At 42.5% G+C, this 17,095-nt stretch overlaps 1 protein-coding gene across 4 annotated transcripts in view; it reads left to right on the top strand.

Annotated features, from left to right (window-relative positions):
- Window positions 1-17,095, top strand: part of UBE4B (ubiquitination factor E4B) — a 148,326-nt gene that overhangs the window by 64,129 nt on the left and 67,102 nt on the right. The window contains exons 4-8 of one of the 4 annotated variants that reach the window (XM_063715149.1): window positions 4,043-4,130; window positions 5,853-5,997; window positions 7,179-7,262; window positions 8,242-8,470; window positions 8,921-9,307. In XM_063715149.1, the coding sequence (XP_063571219.1) occupies window positions 4,043-4,130; window positions 5,853-5,997; window positions 7,179-7,262; window positions 8,242-8,470; window positions 8,921-9,307 (933 nt within the window). The remainder of the gene's footprint in view (window positions 1-4,042; window positions 4,131-5,852; window positions 5,998-7,178; window positions 7,263-8,241; window positions 8,471-8,920; window positions 9,308-17,095) is intronic. The other 3 variants (XM_054556655.2, XM_054556663.2, XM_024253272.3) reach the window with 3 other exon arrangements.

Genomic DNA, 17,095 nt, shown 5'->3' with positions numbered 1-17,095 from the left:
GTGAGACTCTGCATCAAAAAATAATAATAATAATAATAATAATAACCAAATAGAATATCTAGAAATGAAAAGGTAATTTACATTGAGAACTTGCTGTAAGAGTTAAAGAGGGGTTAGACATAGCTGAAGAAAGAATTGACGAACTGAAAGAGCTGAAGAAATTACCCAGAATGTACCACAAAGAACAAAGCAGATGAAAAATATAAAAGATGTTTAGAGATACAGAGGACAGAGTCCTTGGTTTCTCCTGAAGTGTACCTAGGATTGAAATTTCTGGGTAGAACATTAAAATTATAGTGAATGCAGATGTTCAGCTTTAAAAAAGGAAAAAAAGACAACAGGGGTCCAGGATATATCTAAACATCAAAAAGGGAGAATAGAGAGTTGGAGAGATTTCCTTCCACTCACTCTTACTCCACATTTTTTTCTGTACTGGTTTGAAATATATTATTTAAAAAAATCAGGCCGGGAGCAGTGGCTTATGCCTGTAATCCCAGCACTTTGGGAGGCCGACGCAGGTGTTCACTTGAGTTCAGGAGTTGGAGACCAGCCTGGCCAACATGTCGAAACCCCATATCTACTAAAAATACAAAAATTAGCGGGGCCTGGTGGCGTGTACCTGTAGTCCCAGCTACTTTGGAGGCTGAGGCAGGAGAGTCGCTTGAACCTGGAAGGTGGAGGTTGCGTGAGCTGAGATCGCACCACTGCACTCCAGCTTGGACAACAGAGTGAGACTTTGTCTCAAAAAAAGTAATAAATAAATAACACATCATGGAAAATTGGGTGTCCATTCCCTCAAGCATTTATCCTTATTTTTTTTCGAGATGGAGTCTCACTCTGTCTCCCATACTGGAATGCCGTGGCACGATCTCGGCTCACTGCAACCTCCGCCTGCTGGGTTCAAGCAATTCTCCTGCCTCAGCCTCCCGAGTAGCTGGGATTACAGACATAGGCCACCACACATGGCTAATTTTTGAATTTTTAGTTGAGATGGGATTTCACCATATTGGCCAGGCTGGCCTCAAACTCCTGACCTCAAGTGATCCACCCGCCTCAGCCTCCCAAAGTGCTGGGATTACAGGTGTCTTATATTTCAATTACGTTTGCTTTAAAATAATACAATATAATATAAATATATCATGATCAATTTAGGCTTACTTTAGGAATGCAAGGATGCATTGATATTAGAAAATCTATAAATATCATCTACCATATTGTATGTTAAAAAGAAAATCCTTATAATGTTGGTAGCTGCAAGAGTTTGATAAAATTCCACATTAATTCATGATAATAAGAAAATGAGGAACAGAAAGGAGTATCTTTAAACTCACAGTGTGGCACAGACAAAGTTCACCAAATATTCCACATGCTCCCCAGAATTTCCCATTCTCTTTTACAGTTAGACTGGGGCCAGTGACTAGTTCTGTCCAGTAGACTATGAACTAGAGTGACATGTGTCACTTTTAGATGAAGGCAGTTGAGCCGATGTTCCTCCTCCGTCCCTCTCTTCTCTTGCTCCAGTGACCTTGGAGGCTGTGTATTGCAGATGACATAGATTAAAGATGGAGTAAGGATGCTTCACTCTCATCAGACATTGTGTAAGCAAGAACTAAATCCTTACAGTGTTATGCCTCTAAGATTTCAGAGTGTATGTGTTACTACAGTATAGCCTGTCTTACTCTAACTAATATAAAGGGCATCTACCAAAAAACTACGGCAACTCTCCTATTCAGTGGTGAGAAGTTAGCATCATTTTCTGTAAAATCAGCAATAAGAACAAGGATGACTGCTATTTCTTCTTGTATTTAGCAGTGCAGTAAAACAAGTAAGGATTGGAATGCAAGAAACAACAGTAATAATTTGCAGATAAATTATTTACATGTTGGCTGGGCACAGTGGCTCACACCTGTAATCCCAGCACTTCTGGGAGGCTGAAGCAGGCAGATCACTTGAGGTCAGGAGTTCGAGACAAGCCTAGCCAACATGGTAAAACCCCATGTCCACTAAAAATACAAAAAAAATTAGCTGGGCGTGGTGGCGTGTGCCTGTAATCCCAGTTATTTGGGAGGCTGAGGCAGGAGATTGAATCTGGGAGGCAGGGGTTGTAGTGAGCCAAGATGGCACCACTGCACTACAGCCTGGGTGACAGAGCAAGACTCTGTCTAAAAAAAAAAAAAATTATTTACATGTAAACTTTCTATGTATAAATAAATAAGTTGCTTATAAGAAGTGTATATTTAAAATCAGTTGCATTTCTGTCTGCCAACAACAAAAAGTTAGAAGACGTAATTTTTAAAAAGGTGCCATTCACAATTTCATTAAAAAGTATTAACATATGGTACCTAGGAATAAATTTAGCAAAAGAAGTATAAAATTTTTATAAAGAAAATTATTAAAGCTTATTGATAGACCTTAAAGAAGATCTTAATACTTGGAGAGTAATGAAAACTCAGTAATATAATTATGTTACTTCTTCCCAATTTGATCTCTTAAGAGTGAAAAAAATTTTGGTCAAAATCCCAGGAGGGTTTTTAAGGAATTCCTCAGGCTGATTCCTAAGTATGTGTAGAAGAGGAAAGAGCCAAGGATAGCTAAGGCCTCTTAAAGTAGAAGAATAAAGTGGAGACATTGACCTAGCAGATATCAAGATTTGTGAGGTTTTAGTAATTAAGACAAAGTGGTATTGGCCAGGGACAGACAAATTGTCTAACAGAAGAGTAATGAGTCTCCAGAAATAGACCCACTCATTAATGAAAATTGGACACGTGACATAGGAGATTTCATATTAATGTAAAAAGGATGATCTTTCCAGTAAATGGTGCTAGGGCAATTGTTTAATTGAGGGTAAATGATATGTACTTAACCAGTTTTTGTAATAAGACTTCAGTTGAGTTTTTTATTTTCTTAATTAAATTTTTTATTTTTATTTTTTATTTTTTTGAGACGGAGTCTCGCTCTGTCGCCCAGGCTGGAGTGCAGTGGTGCGATCTTGGCTCACTGCAAGCTCCGCCTCCCGGGTTCAGGCCATTCTCCTGCCTCAGCCTCCCGAGCAGCTGAGCCTACAGGTGCCCACCACCACGCCCGGCTAATTTTTTGTATTTTTTAGTAGAGATGGGGTTTCACCATGTTAGCCAGGATGGTCTTGATTTCCTGACCTTGTGATCTGCCCACCTCGGCCTCCCAAAGTGCTGGGATTACAGGCATGAGCCACCGTGCCCAGCCTATTTTCTTAATTAAATTTTAAAAAATGTTTATTTAATTTTTTTTAGAGCTGGAGTCTTGCTATGCTGTCCAGGCTGGGATACAGTGGTTATTCACAGGCACAGTAATAGTGCATACAGCCTCAAATTTCTGGGCTAAAGTGATCCTCCAGCTTCAGCCTCCTAGGTAGCTTGGACCATAGGCGCATGCCAACATACCTGGCCTGGTTGAATTTTATGTTATTTTAAAATACTATATATAGATAACCTACTTTAATGATATACTTTTATTTATTTATTTGAGAAGGAGTTTCGCTCTTGTTGCCCAGGCTGGGGTGCAATGGTGCGATCTCGCCTCACCGCAACCTCTGCATCCTAGGTTCAAGTGATTCTCCTGCATCAGCCTCCCGAGTAGCTGGGATTACAGGCATGTGCCACCACGCCTGGCTAATTTTGTATTTTTGGTAGAGATGGGGTTTCTCCATGTTGGTCAGGCTGATCTCGAACTCCCGACCTCAGGTGATCCACCTGCGCTGGCCTACCAAAGTGTTGGGATTACAGGCGTGAGCCACTGCACTCGGCCAATGATATACTTTTAAAAAGTAAGCCCAAGAAAATGACAACTTAGGAAAAATATTTTCAACATGTATAAGAGACAAATTGTTTAGATCCTAATTTATGAAGAACTCTTAAAAATTAATAAGAAAAAAGATGGACCAGTATCATTTTGCTTTCCTGATTGATTTAACTGATATTTTAAAACATTTTCTCACCCAGCAGCTACAGTGACATTGTGCGGATTTATGAAAGGTAAAAGGCTTATTTGTCTTTTGTACTTTAAGCATGTCCCAGGTGGATGTGGATTCAGGAATTGAAAACATGGAGGTTGATGAAAATGATCGAAGAGAAAAGCGGAGCCTCAGTGATAAGGTTGGTAAGCGATGAAGCCCTTGGTACAGGTAATAGAAATAAACACATTTCATGTCTTGTATCTGTAGAGTCTGTTAGAGTAGGGCCACCCGAAATCAGGAAGTCCTAGGCAGGTGATTATTTTTATTCTTTTGAGGAAAAACGAATAACCTAGATTACCCTTATTCATGGAAGTGTAACTCAGTCCTTTGATCTGATAATATCCATCTGTTTTTGGTTCAGGGCCATGATTTTACAGTAAATTTAGGTTGTAATAGGAACTAATTTAGAGCAAATTAGAATTCTTTTTGTGGTCTTTTGCTTTTTTTTTTTTTTTTTTCCTGAGACAGAGTCTCGCTCTGTCGCCCAGGCTGGAGCAGTGGTGCGATCTTGGCTCACTGTAAGCTCCGCCTCCCAGGTTCACACCATTCTCCTGCCTCAGCTTCCCAAGTAGCTGGGACTACAGGCACCCGCCACCACTCCCAGCTAATTTTTTGTATTTTTAGTAGAGATGGGTTTTCACCGTGTTAGCCAGGATGGTCTCGATCTCCTGACCTCATGATCCGCCTGCCTTGGCTTCCCAAAGTGTGGGATTACAGGCGTGAGCCACCGCACCCGGCCTGGTCTTTTGCTTTTAAGCAAGTAGATCGTCACATCTTTAGCAGTATTCTGAGGAAAATGACTGGGAATCGAAGCAAGAATATGTAGAATCTAGTAGCAAGTGGAAGGTTTTGGAAAACATGAAGCCTTTATATTTGAATATCACCTGAGCTTAGTGCTCTGCATTTAGGGTGTGTGTGTGTGTGTGTGTATTAATATAGATAATTACATCACTTTCTGTTTAGCAAATTATTAGGAATCCTTTAGCAACACATGTTAATGATTATTGGAAGTTGCACTGTAAACAAAAATAAAAAAGACAAACAAAAAAAAGAAAAAATAAGAAGTTGCACTGTAGCCTCCTAGTGGTGCAGTGCTTTATTTTGTATAGTTCTTTAATATTTACAAATTTCTTTTTTATATGCTATTTTATCTGTGGTGGTATGTAATAAGAAATGTTACGTTTTTGAAAAATTCCTGGAGGAAAATTGGTCATGCACCTAGGGTGTTAACCTGGTCCTGTGGAATTCAGAAAAGTAAATAGATAGGATATGTACATCCTCTCACATATTTTTCCTTGGTGACTTTTGATAATGCCTTTGCTCTTTTTTTTTTTTTTTTTTTTTTCAGACAGGGCCTCACTCTGTTGCCCAGGCTAGAGTACAGGGGTGCGATCTCAGTTCACCACAACCTCCGCCTCCTGGGTTCAAGCGATTCTCCTGCCTCAGCCTCCCGAGTAGCTGGGATTATAGGCGCCTGCAACTGCGCCTGGCTAATTTTTGTATATTTAGTGGAAACAGGGTTTCACCATGTTGGCCAGGCTGGTCTTGAGCTCCTGACCTCAGGTGATCCACTGGCCTTGGCCTTCCAGAATGCTGGGATTACAGGTGTGAGCCACCACGCCCGGCCATCTTTGCTCTTTTATGCTCCCCATAGATTGTATTGTAAGCTCATGAGACTTAGATGTTGTAACTTTGATGTTATAGGAATAGGCTTACTTTTCCCCTAATCAGTGGGTGAATGGTTTCATGCATTTTAAAAATATCGTCACTAATAATGAATTAAATCAGAATAACGTATTCCTATTGAAATACTTAACTCATACCTCTTATTTGAAGTTAACCTGCAAATCTTCTTCACCAGGAGCCTTCCTCGGGCCCTGAAGTGTCTGAAGAGCAGGCCTTACAGCTGGTCTGTAAGATCTTCCGTGTCTCTTGGAAGGACCGGGACAGAGATGTCATCTTTCTTTCTTCTCTTTCTGCACAGTTTAAGCAGAACCCAAAAGAAGGTAGGAATCTAGCTCAGCAGTCTTACTGCAGAGTACTCGACAAGAAAATAAGATGTGAGATCTTTGCCCTTTGTTATCCACGTTCACTCCATCTTGCTCTTGGGTTGTATTTTTGATGACAGGGATACTTCTTGATGAGGACACAGTTGTTTAGCCACTTTCTTCCCTTTCCACTGATCTTATCGATAACTTATTTTTCATTTCCATGATTTCTACAATACTATGTAAATAAGTTAATGGTCTCCATTTTCTCAGGGTTGGAGTTTTTCTCTTTGTAGTAAGAAGGTGCTTAGAGCATTACCTCCTCTTTATTTATTTATTTTTTTTGAGATGGAATCTCACTCTGTCACCAGGCTGGAGTGCAGTGGCATGATCTCAGCTGACTGCAACTTCTGCCTCCCGAGTTCAAGCGATTCTTCTGCCTCGGCCACCGGAGTAGCTGGGACTACAGGCGCGCATCACCACGCCCAGCTAATTTTTGTAGTTTTTTTTTTTTTTTTGAGACAGAGTCTTGCTCTGGCACCAGGCTGGAGTGCAGTGGCACAATCTCAGCTCACTGCAACCCCCACCTCCTGAGTTCAAGCGATTCTCCAGCCTCAGCCTCCTGAGTTGGGATTACAGGCATGCGCTACCACACCCAGCTAATTTTTGTATTTTTAGTAGAGACAGGGTTTCATCATGTTGGCCGGGACGGTCTTGATCTCCTGTTCTCATGATCCACCCGCCTTGGCCTCCCAAAGTGCTGGGATTACAGGCATGAGCCACCGTGCCTGTCCTAATTTTTGTAGTTTTAGTAGAGACAGGATTTCACCATGTTGGCCAGGGTGGTCTCGATCTCTTGACCTCGTGATCCGCCCGCCTCAGCCTCCCAAAGTGCTGGGATTATAGGCTTGAGCCACCGAGCCTGGCCTTACCTCCTCTTATGAAGTATAGATATAGTGGGTGGTCTCCAGGGATCCTGAGAGAAGTGTTCTGTATGAGCTATACCTGCTTTAAGTTCCTATGAAGCCATGTATAGACGGTGGAATTGGTCTATTAGGTTAAATTGCTTAGCAAGATAGAACATAATGACATTTTGCTGTGTTTCTGATATTCAACTTTAAGAGGCCAAGCTTGTAACAAAATAATAAAACTCTTAGCAAGATATCAGCATCATAGGGCACTATCCTTTTTCTTTACAGCAGTCATTTGGAACGCAGAAGAGGTATGGGAGGTGTGCTGGAGTGGTTTTTTTGGCCTATCACTGGAATGTAACCTCCCTCATGGTAGGGATTTTTATCTGTTTTACTCATTGATGTATCCCTAGAAGGATATCTTGCATAAAAGAGTCCCTCAATAGATAGATTTTAAATGGATGCTTGAATATCAAGGAGATCGCCTTTCTCTTTTCTGTGCTGCCTATCTTCTGAGGAGGGGAAAAAAAAGTCCTTTGTATTTCTGGAGGATAGATAAAACTATTTCTGATTTTACTTATTAACTCTGCTAATGGAGCAGACCATGTATTTGAAACTCTGCTACTTGTTATTATAAATCTTAAGATTCTCAAATCTGTCTTACACATGTAAGTGGCAATTTTGAATAACCAAATGAGATAAAATTTCCATGAATTAAAACTTTTGTTTAGTGGTATTTAAAATGTATCTAAAGACCAACAGTAAATCAACTGGGAGCTGCAAAGAATAAGGAGGAAGCTAGAATGTAGCATTTGCTCCTGAAAGCCACATGGTGACTAGATATTGGACCCTTCATAAGATCTTTTGAACCTTGGACTTAATAGTTTTATTACTATCTATAAAACATATCTAGACTAAGAAATATTAACCCAGTTGCATTTGTAGTATAATAAAGTAACCTCTATAGTTGGGAGTAGCTTCTTTTTACAATTAATATACATCAGTGGTAACTCTCAATGACTGTACCCCAACTTTCTTTTTAATAAACTTTTAATTTTGGAATAGTTTCAGTTAGTGCAGGGAGTTCCTGTATATACTTTACCCAGTTTCCCCTGACGTTAATATCTTATATAACCATGGTACATTTGTCAAAACTAAGAAATTACTACTAACTAAACACAAGGCTTTATTTAGGTTGCACCAGGTTTTCTACTAATATCCTTTTACCATTCCAGAATCTAATCCAGGATATACTGCATCGAACCACTCGGGGTCAGCTGGCTTATTCAAGGGCTGTGTAACCTGTGTTCGAACTGTGTGTAACCTGTTCTTTATTCTGCCTTTCCAACAGTGTTCTCCGATTTTAAGGACTTGATTGGCCAGATTTTAATGGAAGTGCTAATGATGTCCACTCAGACCAGAGATGAAAACCCATTTGCCAGTCTGACAGCCACATCACAGCCAATTGCTGCAGCAGCACGGTCACCAGACAGAAATCTCTTGCTAAACACTGGCTCCAATCCAGGAACAAGCCCCATGTTCTGCAACGTGGGTTCCTTTGGTGCCAGCTCTTTGTCTAGGTCAGTGTGGTTCTCTTTGCACATCTTACTGGTAGTAAAATAACTGTGAACTACAGAGGCGAAGGGAATGTTTGTTGACAGTGTTAATCAGTGTCATACAGGGTATGGCATATCGTATTTGGGGAGGTGGATTTAGTCATTGGAAGTGGAATTCTCTTTTCTAGATTATTATTTTTTGGCTCTCTATGGTTAAGATATTGCTAGATGAAATTTTAGAAGCAGTTGGCTGTGTATACTACATCATTCTTCGAATGGGGACTTTATTGTCTTGTAAGTATAGCCTGTAGATCAATAGAGCAATTAGATTATAATTATTTAGGTGTTTATCTGCTAGATATACTTGAACTGAAATTATTCTCCTTTAAAAGCTTGATATTTTCTGTTTTAGTTAGTTATCTCAAGTTTTTCTTTGATTTTTCTCTTCTTTCCTCCCTTTCTCAACTAATTTAGCCTCTATGAAAGTAGTCCGGCTCCCACTCCCAGTTTCTGGAGCTCTGTTCCCGTGATGGGCCCGTCTCTTGCCTCGCCTTCCCGTGCAGCCAGCCAGTTGGCTGTGCCTTCCACTCCCCTCAGTCCTCACAGTGCAGCCTCTGGAACTGCTGCGGGAAGCCAGCCTTCATCCCCGCGGTATCGCCCCTACACTGTCACTCACCCATGGGCATCCTCAGGCGTCTCCATTCTGTCGAGCTCCCCAAGTCCCCCTGCCCTCGCCAATAGCCCCCAAGCAGTGCCCGCCAGCAGTTCCAGACAGAGGCCCAGCAGCACGGGTCCACCCCTACCACCCGCCTCACCCAGTGCCGCGAGCAGACGCCCCTCCTCCCTGAGGATCTCTCCTAGGTATTTATCCCACAGGAGAGTTGCGTGTGTGTTTGCGGTGCAGGGAAAGGAGATTAACACGGTTTGGAAGAAGTGCTGTGTGACACTGACTCTGTTAAATTGTTGTTTTGGGTTATTAACCTGTGTGGCTAACTAGTTTGGTAGGCACGTACTCTGAGTCCATGCTTCTGCCAGGCTCTAATCATGCTGGAAAGTTTGGGTTGCTCTATTCTATTGTGAATCCCTTTCTTCCCTTTGAGAGTTGGGGCACACAGGAATCCTTTTTGGCCTTTTGTCCTGTTGCCAGTGGTAGTTGAAATGCAATCAGACCAAGCAGGTGTGGGAGCAAATCTGGGCCTGGTGTTTTTTACTTCTGGTGAGTCGGGTGGGTCGGTTCATGCCCTGACGTGTTGAGTTTTACTTATATGTAAGTTCAGTCTCTTAGAAGGAAGCAGTATCAGAATTCCACTAATTCAGTGGCCCCTTCTCTCAATGTACCTGTATGTGTTTCTATAATTTAGGTGAATTATGTTTCTGCATGTCAGTGGCCAAAAGTTTTAGTGTACGGTTTATTTAAAAGGACAGCAGTTGCAAAAGCTTCTCCCCCTCTTGCTTTTTCTTTGTTCTCTGATGGCCTTTTTTGCTTTTGTTGTGGTAGTATGTACGACAATCCTTTCTCCTTCCTCTTCCTCGCACTTTCTGGGGACAGTAGTGATGAAGAAGATGAAGAAGAAGATGATGATGATGGTGATGGTGATGACGAAGGTGGTGGTGGTGGTGGTGATGATTTTTCTTGTGTCCAGTTTGGGTCCAGGTATCAGAGGAATGGAGTCTTACCCCTGCATGTGCATAGATGCTTAGGAACTAACTTCTATAAGCTCTAACAAGGGGTGTGCTTTGAATCCAGGCAGGATAGGTCAAATGAGGTGGGCTCCAGGGTATACTGATGTGTTCAGACCTTCTTGTGGGATAAAGTAGCACATAGGAGAATTTTCTTTTTCTTTCTTTCTCTCTCTTTCTCTCTCTCTCTCTCTCATCTCCTTTCTTTCTTTCCTTTTTTTTTTTTTTTTTTGACAGAGTTCTGCTCTTGTTGCCCAGGCTGGAGTGCAGTGGCGTGATCTCTGCTCACTGCAACCTCCTCCTCCTGGGTTCAAGTGATTCTCCTGCCTCAGACTACCAAGTAGCTGGGATTACAGGCGCCCGCCACCATGCCCGGCTAATTTTTGTATTTTTAGTAGAGACAGGGTTTCCCCAGGTTGGCCAGGCTGGTCTCGAACTCCTGACCTCAAATGATCTGCCCGTCTTGGCCTCCCAAAATGTTGGGATTACAGGAGTGAGTCACTGTGTCTGGCCCCAGAATTTTCAGAGTTGTCGCCTAGCAAGTTTGGAGGAAAACTTTATATATAATCATTTTTCAAAAGCATGAAAACAGATTAAAGATCAGTCATCAAGTTTATCCGCCTTTAGATCTAAAATGAGGGACCCTTCATTTATCTATTGTGAGAATGTTATTGTGAACTATCAGATGTGACAACTTGTACTCTCTGAGGCATGTTTTCTTAAGTACAGTTGCATGGATTGCTGCTATTTAGTAATGGGAGAGGGGCTGGGATTTGGGGGAAGTGTGTGTGCATGTGTGTGTGTGTGTGTGTGTGTGTGTGTGCGCGCGCGCTCCCTTCCCACCCCCTCCCAGCCTCCCCCGCCCCCCATTCACCCCCATTGAGCTCAGTCTGGGCAATCCATCGAAGAACATATGAGGTCATACCGTCTGGCATAACTGTGACTTTGCTTTCATGTCTAGCCTTAAATTTCTCTTAGCACCTCCTGGACCTCAGTGTAGCCAGACCCCATTTGTTTAAAGAGCCTTTGAAATGACCGCAGAGGCTGAAACATAGTTCTGGATGTTGCTGAATGTTTACCCCTGGAAACCGAGTGAAAAGCACTACTTGGGTTGTGTAGGTGACTTTGAGAAAGAGAATATAATAGCACCTTCTTTCTAATCCTCTGACTCATTGTCTTACAATTTTGCTCTTAAATTGAAGTTTCCTGTGGACTGGGTTGGTGTTTGTGCCCAGCACTGTTCAAAAATAACTCCAGGCTATAAATAGAGACTGCAGTAGGAGTTAGGTACACTTCATTCAATTCGATGGTATTCAGAAGAATCATTAGAGAATATATAAAGAGACAGAGGAATGTTGATACAAGGTTGAATATTGATTCAGGAAGGTTGATATTTGTATTACGTTGAACATTTTATCACCATTTCTCAAGTAAATTTCCCAAAGGTGAAAAAATGTCTTTTTCACGTAGATAAAATCCTATTACATGATTATAATAATAAAGCAGGCATCCTTCCTAGGAATCAGTTTCCACATGGTAAAAGTGCTGTGTTATCTGTTTTACTGTAAATTTTCTGTGGGAGAAATTCTCTCTCACTGGCCTATTTAGTTGTGACTTTCTCTAACAACCGTATCAGATTGTGTGCTGCTTTTACTAATACCTCTCTTTCTGGACTTCTAACACCCCAGCCTTGCCTCAGATCTAAATTCTCTCCCTACTAGGAGGAATAAAATGTACCAAGTGTATAAAAATATCTGCAAATACTCATGGAGCATTGTGCACCAGATGTGGTGTCAGCTCTGTCCATGCATCAGCCCCTTTACTCCTCGCTGTAGCCTGCTGTAAGGAAGTGGCGGGGGGGAACGGGCGGGGCCGGGGGGACAGACAAGAGGGTCAGAGTCATAGAAATGCATTCAGACTTGAGCATCCTGAATCCAGACTCTTGTTCACCACCACACCGTGCTGCCACCCACTTTTCCATTTTTGCCCAAATAGGTCTTGTTTGTTCTTGTTCCTTACTACTGTTTTTGCTGCCGAGAGTCTGCATCTACTCGGTTCCTTTGGCAAGGAAGTGCCAGTATTTCACTCCTTAATTACAAAATGCCATCCCAGTCAGTTGATATGTCCCTTGTTGGCCGTTACAGTGAACTGTGATCATCCAGATTTTGGCAGCTTATAGGTTCTTAGTTGATATAAAAAAGAATGCCAAAGCATGGGTAAAAATACATGACATAACTATGTAAACAAGTAGAAGAACTTAGGGTTCTTCTAAGTAGGGTCAGAGCCAAGAAGAGCTAGCAAAAAACTTTGTTACTTTTTTTTTTTTTTTTGAGATGGAGTCTCGCTTTGTCACCCAAGCTGGAGTGCAGTGGAGTGATCTTGGCTCATTGCAACCTCCATCTCCTGAGTTTAAGCAATTTTCGTGCCTCAGCCTCCCAAGTAGCTGGGATTACAGGTGCATGCCACCACACCTGGCTAATTTTTGTATTTTTAGTAGAGACAGGGTTTCACCATGTTGGCCAGGGTGGTCTCAAACTCCAGACCTCAGGTGATCTGCCCACCTTGGCCTCCCAAAGTCTCAAACTTCTGACCTCAGGTGATCCGCCCACCTCAGCCTCCCAGATTGCTGGGATTACAGGCGTGAGCCACTGTGTCCAGCCATAACCTTGTTACTTTGAACAGTCAGCAAAGAAATAGCATTTTATCCTTCTGCCTTTCTCATTGATCTTCCCAGAATTTTTTTACTCTGAAGTAAGCGATTTTAACACTCACTTCTTGCCTGGTAAGACTAATGTCATAGAAGAAAGAATCATCAGGGGTTGGATCACTCTCTCCATCTGCTGGCCCAGTGGATTCGATGTCTTACAAATCTTTTTGGAAGTAGTTGGAACATACATTTATATGTTAAGTATTTATAGGGGTGATGATAAGGATTAATTTTAAAAAAGTAAAACATTCCTTCTGTAATGTTTTGCAGACTTCTGAGAAAAGAACTGTTTGAGATATAAAGAACTGCTTTTTGCAGGAGTGGCATAAGTGAGTGAAGTGAGAATTACCGTGTGTGAAAAGATAACTGTTGGGTGTGAAAAGATAACTGTTGGGTGCTGGGCTTAATGCATGGGTGATGAAATAATCTGTACAGCAAACCTCCTATAACAGACCTTCATATGTACCCCCAAACCTAAAATAAAAGTTAATAAAAATCAATAAATCAATAAATAAAAGCTGGAAGTTGATCTGAAAAAAAAAAATTACCCTGTGATAAAGATACCATAGAAGTTATCCAGAGGAAAATGTTTCTAGTTGTTTCCTAGGAAGTTGATGACTAGAAGGAAATTTGGTGGTTTTGTGTTTGTTTTTTAACTGTAGATATTTCAGTGAAGGAGGTCAAATCTTGAATGTCACAAGCCTTGTATGAGTAGAGAAAGGGAAAATTAGTGAATAGTGAAAAACGTTGACATTCACTCTCCTGTTTTTGCTGATCGTCACTGCTTGGGGTTGAAACATAGAAACAGTGGAAAAGAAATCCTTCTGGCTGGGCACAGTGGCAAGCACAGGTAATCCTATCACTTTGGAGGCCGAGGTGGGAGGCTTGTGTGAGCCCAGGAGTTAGAGGCTGCAGTGAATCATGATCATGCCACTGCACTCCAGCCTGGGTGCTAGAGTGAAACTGTGTCCCGCTCTTCTCTCTGTCTCTTTCTCTCTCTGACACACACACACACGCACACACACACACACACGGTCTTTCCACCATATCTATCCCTAACATCCCCCAGTGATTTCCCTTCTCACACAGAGTAAAATCCAAAGCCTCTGACCATGGTCTACGAGACCCTGCATCTCACGTACACTCCGCACACTACACACACACACACCACACACTACACACACACCACACACTACACACTACACACCACACACTACACACTACACACACCACACACTACACACACCACACACTACACACACACACCACACACTACACACACACCACACACTACACACTACACACCACACACTATACACTACACACACCACACTACACACCACACACTACATACACACACTACACACTACACACACACCACACACACCACACACTACACACACCACACACCACACACCACACACACACCACACACCACACAGACACACACACCACACACTACACACACCACACACACCACACACTACACACACCACACACACCACACACCACACACACACCACACACTACACACACACACTACACACCACACACACACCACACACACACCACACACCACACACACACACACCTCCACCCACCACACACACACACCACACACTACACACACACACACCACAGACTACACACACACACACCACACACTACACACACCCCACACCAAGCGCACATGCACATACATGCCCCACTCTAACTTAATCTCCCTCTGCTTGTCTACTTCCCCTAACTCATATACTGGACTCCTGTTCTTTGCACATAATACTCCCTCCTGCCTTAGGCCTTTGTACTTGTTTCTCCCCTTCGGACCACTCTCCCCGCTAGATAGCTGTATGGCCGGCTCCCTCACTCTCCTCAGGTCTATCAGAGGGTGGCCACTGACCTCATTGTCTCAAACATTATATAGAACACACACGCACCCATGCACACACACTCGTTCTTCATCTGCCTGGTTCCGTGCACTATTCCAGGACCTTCAGCAGTGCCTAGAACACAGAACATCCATTAGCAACATTTGTTAAATGAATTTATAGTGCTTAAACTTGCACAACTCTGACTTTGCCTTGCTATTAGAAAATGCAAGGCCAGGCGCGGTGGCTCACACCTGTAATCCCAGCACTTTGAGAGGCCGAGGTGGGCGGATTACTTGAGGTCAGGAGTTCAAGACTAGCCTGGCCAACATGGCGAAACCTCTTCTCTACTAAAAATACAAAAATTAGCTAGGCATAGTGGCATGTGCCTATAATCCCAGCTACTAGAGAGGCTGAGGCAGGAGAATCACTTGAATCCGAGAGGCAGAGGTTGCAGTGAGCCAAGATCACACCACTGCACTCCAGCCTGGGCAACAGAGCAAGACTCTGTCTCAAAAAAAAAAAGGAAGAAAATGCAAATTCCAAAGGCTGCATTTGAGAAGTCAGTAAATGGGAGGGTAATTATAGAAGAAACTGAAACAGAGTCGCTTTAAGAGCAAGTTTTTATTAGTGCATTTAAAATGGGGTTCAGTCTGCACAGATCTGATGCACGTGTAATCCCTAGGCACATTTACATTGTGTTTTCAGAAGGATGCAGCTCTGTTTCTATTATGTTAAGTAATTACTTGGTTACATTGGACTGTTAATGTAGTTATCAGAAAATGGTTTGCATATTCTCCCAGAGGGAGGTATAATTTTCTAGATACTCTTAGGACTTAAATATGACATATTTCCAAGATTTGAGGAGGTCACAGTTGTAAAAGCATCATGAATTTTGTACAGCTGAGGGAAAATATTAAATACTACTTTAAATATTTAGAAATATTTCTTTTTTGTTTTGTTTTGTTTTGTTTTAGATGGAGTCTCGCTCTGTCTCCCAGGCTGGAGTGCAGTGGCGTGATCTCAGCTCACTGCAACCTCCATCTCCCAGGTTCAAGTGATTCACCTGCCTCAGCCTCCCAAGTAGCTGGGATTACAGGCACCCGCCACCATGCCCGGCTAATTTTTGTATTTTTAGTAGAGACGGGGTTTTATCACATTGGCCAGGCTGGTCTTGAACTCCTGACCTCAAGTGATCTGCCCCCGCTCAGCCTCCCAAAGTGTAGAAATATTTCTTCATAGCATAAATTTATGCATGTACTATATTCCACTTTCTCCTTCAGTATCACACTCAAAGTTTGAATCTACCTCTTTCAGTTTGAATCTAAAAATTCTTGTAAATCAGTTTTTGACCATTGACACTTATGCTTGTATTAGTGAAACTGGCCACTTTTCTTACTTGTGATCATGATTTACTCTGGCACCTTTAGGATTAATATTATAATTTTGAAACATATTGACAAATACTGAGGTTGATGTTACATTTCCTGTTTGGTTAAAGCTTTGTTTCACTCCCCCCATCTGCCGCCTTGCAAGTCAGTTTGTTTGGTGCCTGGCTGGTGATTACTGTGTTAGTCCATTTGCATTGCCATACAGAAAGGGTAATTTATAACGAAAAGAGGTTTAATTGGCTCACGGTACCTCAGGCTGTCCAAGAAGCATGACACCAGCATCTGCTTCTTGTGAGGGCCTCAGAAAGCTTCCAGTCATGGCAGGAGGTGAACGGGGAGCAGGCAGGTCACATGGCGAGAGCAGGAGCAACAGAGAGGAGGAGGATGTCCCAGACTCTTAAACAACCAGATCTCACGTGAGCTCACTGAGCAAGAACTCACTCATCACCAAGGGGATGGTGCTAAGCCATTGGTGAGGGATCTGTCCCCATGATCCAGTCACCTCCCACTAGGCCCCTGCTCCAACACTGGGGACTGCATTTCAACATGAGATGTGGACAAACATCCCAACCATATCAATCACCAAAACACACTGAGCTCTTTTAGCTTTGAACATTCTCTTATATATCCTGAGTGCCTTTCCCCGCATTGCCTGGCACAAGAAAAGCAATCGTCTACGTAGTCTTCTACATACATTGTCACTTTTCATGGGTGAGTGCACAGTTTGTGAAAATATTTCAAGTGGCAGTGAGGGTTTCAAATTTAAGTTAAAATGAAGTAGGATGTATTGCTAGGAATGGGAGTAATTTCAGTGGCAGTTGCATGAGCCAGCGCCATCTAAGCATGCTGAGTTCACATGCACGCTCACATGCTGGCTGGGGGTGCTGCATCAGACTGAGGCCTGGCAGCTGGCAAGGACCTATTGACATCAAACATAAGATGCTTTTCGGCTGGACGCGGTGGCTCACACCTGTAATCCTAGCCCTTTGGGAGGCCGAAATGG

The sequence above is a fragment of the Pongo abelii genome, chromosome 1 (assembly GCF_028885655.2).
Source record: "Pongo abelii isolate AG06213 chromosome 1, NHGRI_mPonAbe1-v2.0_pri, whole genome shotgun sequence".
Classification (NCBI taxonomy): domain Eukaryota; kingdom Metazoa; phylum Chordata; class Mammalia; order Primates; family Hominidae; genus Pongo; species Pongo abelii.
The sequence above is the reverse complement of the archived record's forward strand: the minus strand, read 5'-3'. Positions and strand labels throughout refer to the sequence as shown.